The following is a 12,122-nucleotide window of genomic DNA, read 5'->3' on the forward strand; positions in this document are numbered from 1 at the left end:
TCCAGAAATCTCCCAGTCTCCCGCTGGCAGGAAGTCCACCCGGACGCCCTCCACTCCATCCGGTCGCTGCTTTGTACCACAACAAATCAAACACCTCACGAGCGCCTCCTTGTCTTCCCTAGGAAGTCCTCCTCCGGAACGTCACTCCCGACTTGACTGGCAGCCACGGGACCCATCCTGCTCCGAAAACATGTGCGGGTGCACAAATCGGATCCATTGGTCAAGAGGGTTCACCTCCTCCACGCGAACCCTCAATACGCCTTCGTGGCATACCCCGACGGCGGACAGAACACGGGCTCTCTGCGGGACCTGGCGCCCGCCGGAACTCCACACATCCCCCCAACATCAATCACCCCCTCCCTCCCACCGGTGCACCCCACAGCCGCCCCCTTCCCGGGTGAATCGGTCCTTCCCCCGGCCCCCCTAGGGGTAGTGAAGCAGGGAGAGACATCGCTACGCTCCCAGAGACAACGGTGCCCGAGCCAGCACTTGCATCTCCACCGGGGCTGAGACGATCGGGGAGGACAACCAGGGCACCTATTCGACTTATTGAATCTTTATAACAATGCAAGGAATGGCTCTGTAAATAATTCAGTTGCCCAGTAAAATGGCATTGTAAATAGTGCTAATAGTTTGATATCAGAGCATAGCCGCTGTGTTAGTGGCATCCCAGGTACCGACTCTGTAAACCCCTACCACCATACAGCCCACTACCCCCGCCGGGTTCTTTTTTAACAAGGGGTGAATGTGGTGGTATGCATTTCATAGAATTTACAGTGCAGAAGGAGGCCATTCGGCCCATCAAGTCTGCACCGGCTCTTGGAAAGAGCACCCTACCCAACCTCCACCCTATCCCCATAACCCAGTAACCCCACCCAACTAAGGGCAATTTTGGACACTAAGGGCAATTTAGCATGGCCAATCCACCTAACCTGAACATCTTTGGACTGTGGGAGGAAACCGGAGCACCCAGAAGAAACCCACGCACACACGGGGAGAACGTGCAGACTCCGCACAGACAGTGACCCAAGCCGGGAATCGAACCTGGGACCCTGGAGCTGTGAAGCAATTGTGCTAATCGCTATGCTACCGTGCTGCCCTGCATTAGGGGTATTACGGTACCCTGTGATGCCGAGAGGCTATTGGTGGATAGATGCCGAGTCCCGATTGGATCAGCCGCCTACTGGCTCCACCCAGTAAGGCGGAGTATAAGAGCCTGGGTTCTCCCGGCAGCCGCATTCTGTAACTGTGCTGCTGGAGAACAAGTCTGCCTAATGAAGCCATTGATTGACTCCTTCTCATCTCATGAGTGATTGATTGTCCTACACTGGTGTTGTAAGACTTCTTACAATGCAAACATTGCTGATCTCAACCATCAACTGTCCTGTCTGTTCTACATAACCCTTCAACCCATTATTCATTAAAAATCAGTCTAACTCCTCCTTAAATGTCCTCACTGTCTCAGCATCCACCGCACTGGGTAGCTGCTTGTTGAGCTGTCTTTGATTGTTTACGTGCAAAATCTAAAATCCAAAGAAGTTTTCTCACTTGCATGACTTTCAATCCACAAACACAAAGGCCATGAAATCTGATCCAACCAGATAGGGATTTTCGCGAAATATAAAACCACAACATTCTGTCAATATATAGCGAGACAGTGGGCAACAATACTCGTCAGCGAGTGTTTACCGAAGAAGGGGTGATGTTTCCAGGTGCGGGAAGTTTGCTACTTGTCCGGCCATCAGAATTGCACCCTGCTGCCATTAGATGGCGCTTTCTACCAAGAACTTTACAGAAACACGTTGTAACAAGTTGCAGAACTTGGGAACAATGTAAACCGATTAGTCGTCCCATTTCTAATATTTAGATAGGGTTGGGGCCGGGCAACTATAATGCTTTCTCTTTGTAAGAGTTAAGGTTTCCCCCGAATGAAGCTACAGCCCAACACCGCCACCACCCCCATATTTAAATAAAGTGTGGGAGCAAAACCTGTTAGCAGCCGAAGAAAACTATTCCAATAGCTGCTGACCAAATGACAATGTAACATACTGAGGAACTGCACTTGTTCTAACTGTAATCTGAATTCAGCTCAATTGTGTTGAAGCTAAAATTCACAAGTCCCATCCAAGATTTTGAAAGAAGCCGAGGCTATCAAATAAACTTTTTAATAGATGTGTAATTAATTAATTACTCGGACTTTCATTAAATCATATTGTTGTCACAAATAAGTTATTTGATTGTTTTCGAACAATGCGATTCACATTGCAGGATAATATTCAGAATTTACAGTGACTGGCGTGATTCATGTAACATTTTACTTTATGGTATAAGTGTATGGTATGAAGAGAGAAGTCATATAATTAATACATTAATTATATAAGCCTTTGAATGATGACATTACTATAATTTGCTTTAAAAAGTGCCCCTGGTATTTTATCGATGAAGGCTCTTTGTTTATATCCGGAAGGAGTAAATATGGCGGGCGTGCTGGGTGTCGTGGTGTTTGCCGGGAGGTACGGCGAGCGTACTGGGTGTCGTGGTGTTTGCCGGGAGGTACGGCGAGCGTACTGGGTGTCCCGGTGTTCGCCGGGACGTCGGACTTGTGTGGTTTGCTTGGGGGCGGGCAGCGCAGTGCCTGCCGGGAGCGGGAGGGGGGAGGGGGAGGGGGGGGGGGGGCGAGTGGGCGAGTGGGCGGGACGAGCGGTGCCTGCCGGGAGGCGGGGCGAGTGGTGCCTGCCGGGAGGCGGGGCGAGTGGTGCCTGCCGGGAGGCGGGGCGAGTGGGCGGGACGTGCGGTGCGTGCTGGGAGGTGGGGCGGCGGGTGACCGGGTGGCGGTTGGTGAGGATGGCGGCGGTAAGCGGGTCGTTGTCGGAGCTCTCCGAAAACTTTAACAGTTCCCTGTGTCGGAAATGCTCCGGCCTGGAGCGTGCCGCTGCCGCCGCCAAGTGGGTCCGCCTGAATGTTGGCGGCACCCGGTTTCTCAGCACCCGCCAGACCCTGTGCCGCGATCCCAAATCATTCCTTTACCGCCTGTGCCAAGCAGACCCCGACTTGGATTCCGACAAGGTAATTGGAGAGGGAGGGTGTGGAAGAGGAGAAATAGGGAGAGAGAGAGGGAAGGATATGAGGGAGTGGGGGTGTGAGGGGTGGGAGAGTAGAGGGAGGGAGGGGGTTAATTCTTCCTAGTGTGTCCAGGCATGACAATTTCCCATCCCAAGAGTACAGGAATACTAAATTCTGATGTAACATTACTTGAGGAAGGGAATAATAGTCGCCTGTATGGTGGCTATTGTGTGCCAACACTAAGAACATTGTTCTCTAAGAAACACCATGTTCATAACAACTGTACAGAGTTTTCTGTGGTGATAGTTGACCCGTATAAGGTATCAAGAATATGTACAGGTGAAAGAGGTGAGAGTAAAAATGCTTGCAATTTATCTAGTTTATGTAATCCACTGCTTTGCTATCTAGATACTGATGGTGTGTATTTTCTACTATAAGCTTGTACTGGATATAAATGCCATCACTTATGGTGAATTATTTTGCCTGGTGTTGTAATATGGAAATATCATGCCCATCTCGTGATTTGTTTTGCAAATTGAGCAGGCAGTGTGCTGGAGAAACTCCACAGTCTGTTGAGTTCCCTGTACTATCTAAGGTAACAGGCTGAAAAGCTAATTTTGATATCTTTAACACTCACTCGCATTTTTGTGCCAGCAGTTTGTTGCATAGTGAAGTTCCCAAGAGATTAGAAATCCATGCAGCTGGGAAAATTCCAGTCCCAGCTCTGCTTGCTTACTGATTTTCAGGTGAGGTCTTGTAAGTTGTCTTTGACACAGCAGAGAGAGTATTCTGCAGGGTGTGTCAATGAATGTATATGTCCAGGGAGGTGCAGGCTGAGCAAAGGGACTGCACTTGCTTCTCCTGTTCCATGACAATATCAGTTGTCGCATTCGGTCTATGAGCAAGCTAAGGAACTTAATGGTACTGCACTGTCAATAGCCAGCCATCCCATCTTTTGTTTTGGGGGTCTGATTTTCATATCTAATGATATCACTCGTCCTTCCCATTAAGCACTATACCGTCAACAACTGATCTTTGTAACTGTCCTTTGGTCGGCTGTTTCCCAAGTCTTTCAGCATGGTTGATGCTTGTGTGTATTGACACACTTCCCCTGAGCAGCCTTTTAACTTCTGAACAGCGAGATTCCCACAGGAAAAAAGGGTGCTTTCATCAAACAAATAGTGTGCTGGTACATGTATAGAACAGCACCGAACAGGTTCTTCAGCCCTCGACGTTGTGCCTTTAGTCTTTCATATGCACTAAAGTTTATGTTTTTGTTTAAAATAATCAAGTCTTGGTGGTGTGGGGGGGGTAGATCTATTGGTTCGAAGAGAATGTTCTGATTTCTCTTTAAATATTAACAGTCCCCAACTGGATTGTAACGTATACTAGATTTATATCAAGCCTCATACCTCTTGGTTTTGTAATTACTGTTGGAAGATTTTTAAAATTGTTTTTATTCCATTCTCTTATCTCGCCCTCTCAATTCCATCTTTCTTTTTCTCTCTGTTTTGTTTTCTGCACATGATTTGACATGGAATTAAATATTATAGCTTCTGGTTTACGTTGTTTTTTTCAGGAAGGATTCTTTAAACTGTCTGGATAAGACAACACACTGTTGCTTACCACAGGTCTGCACGGAAATAACATAGTGAGACCTCTAATGGAGCTATTACTGAGGTCTCATCACAGCTGTTATCTGTTGTCCTGGAGCTTGTGTTTTGAACACAATGCCATATCTAGAAACATATCTGATAGCACTTTGCTTGATCTTTAGAAGGAAATGGGAAACCTGAAGGGAGAGGGTTGGACCAAAACTGCTGTTGGAAAGGTGAAGTGCAACGGTGAAATGGTTTTGGACAGGAGCTCTGGAGCATTGGGGTGTAGCGATCAGAAATGGAAAAACAGAGTTTGCCTTCTTAGGAGTTGCAGTCCCGCTGTCCTGCCACTCTGCGTGTGCTTCATATAAAAATCTGTTAATCTCTAGAGGAGTACAATATCCTTTACAAAGAGTCTGTTGTATCTTTTGGAACAGACCGTTGCTTCATTCCTCAAAATAAACCATTTGTGATAAGTATTTTCTTTTTAAAAAATCTTTAGATTTTGTCTGAACTCATTGAATCAGCTTAGTGTGAAGTTTCAGGCCTTGTGTTTGATTTGTTGAGATGCTTGAGACCACAATATAAAGGTCAACTGCCATGGTTAGTAGCCAGACTGCATCAACACAGGAGGCTGTTCAATGGAAAGCATGTATAAATTGGTCAGAATTCAGTGGGTGGTGTAGCAATGTTTAGTGAATGTCAGTTACCAGAGGTTGGAGGATAGGTATAATTGCAATGTTTCAGAAGGTGACAAATGGAGAAAGGGGAGATTAGCATTTATCTTTCCAAACCAGAATTTCATTTCAGGTGAGCTGGTATTTTGGGAATGTAGGAGACCGACTGTATCAATGCTGAACGATCTCTTAAGAATTCTTGTCTGAAATTGCAGTTGGTTCTTGTGGGATCACAAGCCTCAAATATTTCTTGAGCAACCTTCCATATGAAGGAAGAATCAAGTTGTATATAAATTAAAGTTTGTCACATTTTGCCTCTGAGGACAAGTGTAAACATTTAACTGAAATCACTCTTGTTTTTTGTATCCACTGAGAGATGTTTTACACGATTAAAAATAATCTTTGGTCCTGAGAGTTAGCCGAGAAGAAATCCATATACATAATGTAGTTGAATCATAAATGGGTATCTTTATTTTTTGGTACATGTGATAGGCAGCAATTCCTGCCTCTCTTGTGAGCTGTGGAGTTTGCTGATTCCCTCCGCAATTCCTTTAACCTCTTCGTTGAAAATGTTGTTGGTTTCTATCAACAACGTCACACTTATTCAGTCAGCGAAGTTTCAGGAGGCATGGTGTCGCAGTGGTTAGCACTACGGCGCTGAGGACCGCCCTGTTTGCAGAAACAGTCAATGCTCCAGATTGCCTTCCAGGCTCTGCGTTGAGTTCAATAATTTCAGATCATAAACGCTGTTGTTTTTTCGGGCAGCTGCTTCTAGTCCCAGTCACCAAGTTTGTAAATGTAAGCACAATTACTGTTTGTTTATAACAAGAACGGATACCTACTTTAACTTGCCCCCCCCCCCCCCAATGCACAAGACAGACAACCACAGGGGTGGAAAGGAGTAAAAATCATAACTGTAGGAGAAAGAGTGTTTGTTTCAGATGATAGTTCATCAGCACATCGTCACAGCAAGATTGCAGATTAAAGCTTTTGGTTTGCAGCCTATAATAATCTTTGTAGATTAATTCCTTCAGGTACTCTGTAGCTTAGAAATGCATTGCTTACAGTTTTTCCTAGAGATGCACCTTATTTCTCATCCAACTGCTTTCAGTTTGTGGTTGGTATTCAGGCCTGCTGTGGTCTCAGGAGAGCAGCACCCAGAAGCTTTCTGGAGAGTGGCCTTCTTAAGAGAGTTAGCTGGATCTTTCTGGAGAGTTCGTAGAGTCTTGTCTGCTTGCTGCCGGAATCAAAACTAGAACCAAACTCACACCATGGAACTCTGTAAAGCATCCCAGTGGAATAGAATCCAATCACCACCTGTTACCAGGCAGAGCACAGCATTTTGGGCCAATTCATTGGCCACCAGCCAAATCAATCAAACAGGGTCCTTGATCTAGCTCTCACTCACTGCCGGCCAGTCTACAGCATCTGTTTAAAACCGCCTTCTGGATTCTTCCTGCTTGAATTAAAGTGAGAAGTCCAATCATCCAAGAATCAAAAATAAAAGAAAGGGGATAAACATGCATGGAGTAAACAGGAAGGACCCTTACTCCCCGTGTTTGCGTGTGGGTTTGCCTCCGCAACCCAAAGACGTGCAGGGTAGGTGGATTGGCCATGCTAAATTGCCCCTTAATTGGAAAAAATGAATTGGGTACTCAGAATTTTTTTTAAAAAGGAAGGACCCTTACACTGTCCACAGATGCTGTGTGACCTGTTGAGTATTTTCAACATTTTCTCTATTTGGGATAAGGAGATCTTATCCAGTAGTGAGTACAATAAGCATGCCATCTTGGCACCATGCTGGCCTGAATGAGGATGCAACCCCAGTCATCTGTTACTGCATTAAATTCCACACTAAGGCACTATTGCAAATCCATGTGGGATAGAAACCGATGTCTCCAATCGATTGTTACCTATGTTATGGGCCAGGGTTGAGAGAACCCCAAAGTGTATCATGGAGTTCACCTGATCCTTTTAATAGATTGTGGTATGGGGAGCACATGGCCCACCCTGCAGGTGTGGTACAGCAGAAATGGAAAAGTATTTTTAAAAAACAAAACAATGTTTATTCTATGAACTCAAGTTAACCTTTTTAAAACAAACCGTGAATATCTTGGTAACTATTAATTCAAAGATAACCCCCAAAGAATATAACACTAAGTAATCCTTTAAGCTGTCCTTTTAACATCCAAAAGACTTAACAACCTTTAAACAGAAGCACAACAGGGTTTACATTCAATACTGAAAGCATTTAAATTTCTGAATTCACCAAATGATCAAGAGATAGTCCTTCATGGCAGAGAGATCAACAGTACAGCTGCTTTGGCTGACTTCAGCTGCAACACACTGAAAAAACAAACCAAAAAGACAGAGACACACCCAAGCTTTTCTCAAAGTGAAACTAAAAAGCAGAACCAGAGCTCAGTTCTACCCACACTGACATCACTGCAGTAACATGAGCAGCCAAACATTTCTTAAAGCGACATTCTCATGACACCTAGTTTTGGGGTCTTTCAGCACATATAAAAGAGTAAACCAGTAGACCTGCCGTCTATTATGAAAAAGCTATTCCAAATGTTGAGTGCTACTCCAAATGTTGAGTGCTACTCCAACTTGAACACTGGAGTGTGTTGTAGCAGGACTTCACCTAGTCATTGCTCCATCAAAGGTTTTTCATCCTGTAGTCAAATTGTATGCCTCTCCCAGAATATAAATCATGACTGCCAACATTTTGGTGAATAGGAGAGGGAAACAATGTAATGCTTATGGAAAAGCACTTGACAGATTGTTATAGAACTGGTACTAGTTTGATGCATTTCCATTTGCAAGCATCTAATTAATATTCCATTTTGATTTATAGGAAGTTTTATGCTGAAATATTATTAAATGTTTTGAACTTCACTAACTTCAAAGTGGTGCAAATATTTTTTTAAATTCTTGGGATGCCGGTGTTGCTGGCTGGGCCAGCACTTATTGCCCATGAGGCATTTCAGAGTCAGCCACATTGCTGTCTGGAGTCACATGGAGGCCAGGCAAGAGCACAGATTTTCTTCCCTAAAAGACATTAGTGAACCAGATCATTTTTTACGGATATCAACAATGTTTTGATGGTCATCATTGGACTTTAATTCAAGATTTTGATAGAATGAAATAATAGAAACAACTAAGAACCATTTGTACAATAACAGTGCCTTGCTCTCTATCAAGCAAAGTGCAATTTCTTTGTAAGCTGATGGGAGTTGGAGGGTTTCACTTTTTGGCATGGTTGGTATGTCTGAGCACACACAGCATCAGTCTGTGCTGACAGTTTGGAACGCATCCGCTCTCAATGCTATTGAAGCAGAGTACAGGTAAGGCAGTGCTGTGAACAGGGGAAGTTTTAGTATCAATCCTGTGAACTTGTTCATGTAGCATATCGTGAGCTTGAATCTTTACTGTTCTCGTTGTTGGAAACAACATAGCTGAACATGGGAACAGAAGTGTCAGTTAGAGTCCTGAAGACTCGATAACGTTTTGTAAGAGAAACATTAAAACTGTAACCACCCGACTTCTACAATTTAAAAATGTACAATGCCATGAAATGACATATCAGCATATATGTTGTGTTTTTTGTACACCCAGTATATGTGGAGCATTACCACTAATAAATGCTGCCTGCTGGGCTGGGGTTCACCCATCAGGTTAAGTCCAGCACCTTTTGGACTTTTTTAAAGCAGTGGGCCTTTCCGAGAGTAGACAGTTGTGTCAAGAATATCAGGTGACTGGGACTGCATGACAGTGTTCTGACACACTGCTGAGGAAGGGTATTTCCAATGGCAGTATTCACAGTTTCCATTACTGTGATATTTCCATTGTTGTGCATTGGGTTAGAACTCTGACAGGTAAGTATTTTCCAACCTTTTGAAATGTTGTCGCTGAGCTCTGTAATGATGGCTGCAGCTGTACAAGTAATACACAGCCGTGTGTCTGTGAAATCTTTGCACGTAACAGCTGTGAAAGACACCCAGCAGTATAGTTAGGTCATAGATTTTTTTTTTTATAAAGGAAACACAGCCTGGCAGTCAGCATCTGAAGAGAGCAGCCAGGTTAAGGTTTAAGGCTTTGGCCTTCATTAGAACTGAAGATCCCAAAAGTGTGGAAATATTTTTAATGAAAACAAAACTGAGTGTTTTAGGAGAGAAGTGAGCAATATTGGCAGAAAGCCATGGTACTGTGCTTCAGGCAGTGGAACGAATCATTGGAAGTCATTCAATACCCAAAGATTGTGTCTATAGCTCCAGCACCGGCAGGCAGGAAGTGACAAGCTCAAAGCCATGAAAACCTGTAGTTTGATTATGCAAATAAAATGTCAAATGCTGCTAAATAGAATAGGGTCCACTGTGTGCCAGTAAGTGAAAGCAGACTGATCCGAATGGAACTAGCCCCCCCCCCCCCCTCCCCCTCTGCCAGCCGTGTTATTTGATGGAGTTTCCACCACAAGCCTTAACCAGTCTCCCCTGGATGGATCTATCTTATATCCTCATCCCCTTTCTACTGTAAAGAAAGTAGAGCCTGTGGCTGTGGTCCTAAATCAATAAATTCAGTGTTCAGACCAGAGGACTACACAGTGTCTTCGATAAAGTTAAAATACCATAGCTGGAGCTTATGTTGAGCTTCTGTTAATCCCTGTATGACTGGAAATGGAGAGGCCAGAATGGGTAAGCAAGCACCAGGGGCGCACATAGAATTGAGACGTTTGCAGAACAGCCTCTCCAACATGGCTGCAATCACACTGTGAACAGTGGACTTGGTGTGTTAAACTGGTGGGAAATACTTGTATATCTTGCATGTAAGCCGTGTTTACAACACTGGGCAGTGGAATGAGGAAATAAATGCATCAGCTCTGCTTGCATAGGTAGTCTAACAGAGGGGAGAAAACTATGCGTCATGGAAGTTATTTGGCAAATGTGAAGGATGGTGAATGGAAGGTGAGGATAAAAGAACCTTGCAGAGGGATTCAGGAGTGTGGCTGAATAGATATTAACAAGGATGAAATGCTGGTTGGAGTGACTTGGGATCAAAGAGATTGAATATTAAATAATATTGGTTGAAGTGCTGTTTTTGGTACAAGTAGGTCTATTGATGCTTGAAGAAAGAAGTGGTGCTCAGCTTAATTCTGCATCTAAACATGCACAGTATCCTTTTAACTTAATTCTCTAGGACATCCCAGGTTACTGAGCACCAAAACATATCTTTAGGCTTGTTCTAACAGCTTTGTTTTTTGTGAGTGCGATACTTCTGCTCCGGGCTGAGGGTTGACCAAAGCTTTTACTACTTGCTTGGGGAGAGGTGTGATGGGAACTTTTAGCTGTTAAGTGGAACCTTGCAGCTCGACTGCAGTTGTCCAGAGAGGTTTTGAATTTTATATATTGTCAATGGAATGTCCCTTTAAGAAATGTGTGTTTATCAAATCGCTTCAGTGATGTCATTGTGTGGGTGGAGCTGGGCTGTCGTTCTGTCTTTTACTTTTGTTTTAGATGGTTGGGAGCTGCATTCAGACAAAAAGTTTATTTTGGTCACTCTCTCTCTATATGTTAAAAGGTATCCAGATCACTTGATAATTTAAAAGTGATACCTGTTTTTTGTAAAGAATTCAAACCTACTGTTTTGTGGAAAAAGGGATCGTCTGATTTATGGATGTTGTTACTTGAGTGAATCAGTAAAAGGGAAGTTATTAAGGGTTAAATATAGAGTACTGTAGCTGTGTGGGGGTGTATGTTTGGAGTTGATAAAAATGCTTATTGTGAGTGTTTATAAAATGTTAACTGAATTTGTAGAATAAACTTTGTTTTTTGATTTAAAGTGCTTTAGGCCTTCATTGCATAACACCTGAAGAGTAGGCCCTTGTGCTCATAACCAAAATTTATAAACAGTTGTAGATCAGGTGAACCCTATGATATACTTTGGTGTTCTCTAAACCCTGGCCCATAACAATATAAAATAGTTCACGTGTTTGGTGGGTATGGACATCCAAGGTCTGCTATCCTGTGACTCATTAAAATGTTTAGTATTGATAATTCCCCTTTGTGATCTTTTGCTCAGTTGATTTTGCTGCTTTGCTCGTCACATATCTTTTGGAAGTTTTTTAGCTCTCCAGCCTCTCTCCATCAGTTTGGCATTCTCCAGCAACGGTCTGATTTCTCTACTCTGTGCTCTTATCGTATCGTTCCTCACTCTTTAGTGTCCCCACTTTAATCAATGATTTCAGTTGCATGCACTTCTGATACCTTGCACAGTCAAATAGCCTGCGGCTGTCTAGATTCCTTTGAAGAATGTCACATGAAGCACTGGAACAGACAGGCTCTTCTAGCTACAGTATTTATGTCACTGATTCAGTTAAGTTTCTGGTCAATTTTGAGCCCTAGTATGTTAATAGTGGGGAATTCAATGATACAGTTGAATGTTATGGGGAGATGGAGAGAACTTATCTTGGGTTAGTTATTGCAAGATTAAAAACTCAAGCTTACATGGTATGTAGGTATTGCTGCATGTGGACATTGGCTATTTCATTATCTGAGTTATGAATGGAACTGAAAACTTCTAAGCTTATGATGGAGGGAAGGCTGTTGGTGGAGCAACTGAAGATGGTTGGCCCGGGGACAGCATGGCGCAGCGGTTGGCACTGCTGCCTCATGGCACCGAGGTCGCAGGTTCAATCCCAGCTCTGGGTCACTGGCCCTGTGGAGTTTGCACGTTCTCCCTGTGTTTGCGTGGGTTTCGCCCCCACAACCCCCAAAACAATGTG

At 43.8% G+C, this 12,122-nt stretch overlaps 1 protein-coding gene across 2 annotated transcripts in view; it reads left to right on the forward strand.

Annotated features, from left to right (window-relative positions):
* Positions 1 to 2,793: 2,793 nt before the first annotated feature.
* Positions 2,794 to 12,122, forward strand: part of LOC140394212 (BTB/POZ domain-containing protein KCTD5-like) — a 96,590-nt gene continuing 87,261 nt past the window's right edge. The window contains exon 1 of one of the 2 annotated variants that reach the window (XM_072481208.1): positions 2,794 to 3,066. In XM_072481208.1, coding sequence (XP_072337309.1) covers positions 2,845 to 3,066 — 222 coding nt within the window. In that variant the 5' untranslated portion in view covers positions 2,794 to 2,844. The remainder of the gene's footprint in view (positions 3,067 to 12,122) is intronic. The other variant, XM_072481209.1, reaches the window with a different exon arrangement.

This window comes from Scyliorhinus torazame, chromosome 17, assembly GCF_047496885.1.
Source record: "Scyliorhinus torazame isolate Kashiwa2021f chromosome 17, sScyTor2.1, whole genome shotgun sequence".
In the NCBI taxonomy this organism is placed as follows: Eukaryota; Metazoa; Chordata; class Chondrichthyes; order Carcharhiniformes; family Scyliorhinidae; genus Scyliorhinus; species Scyliorhinus torazame.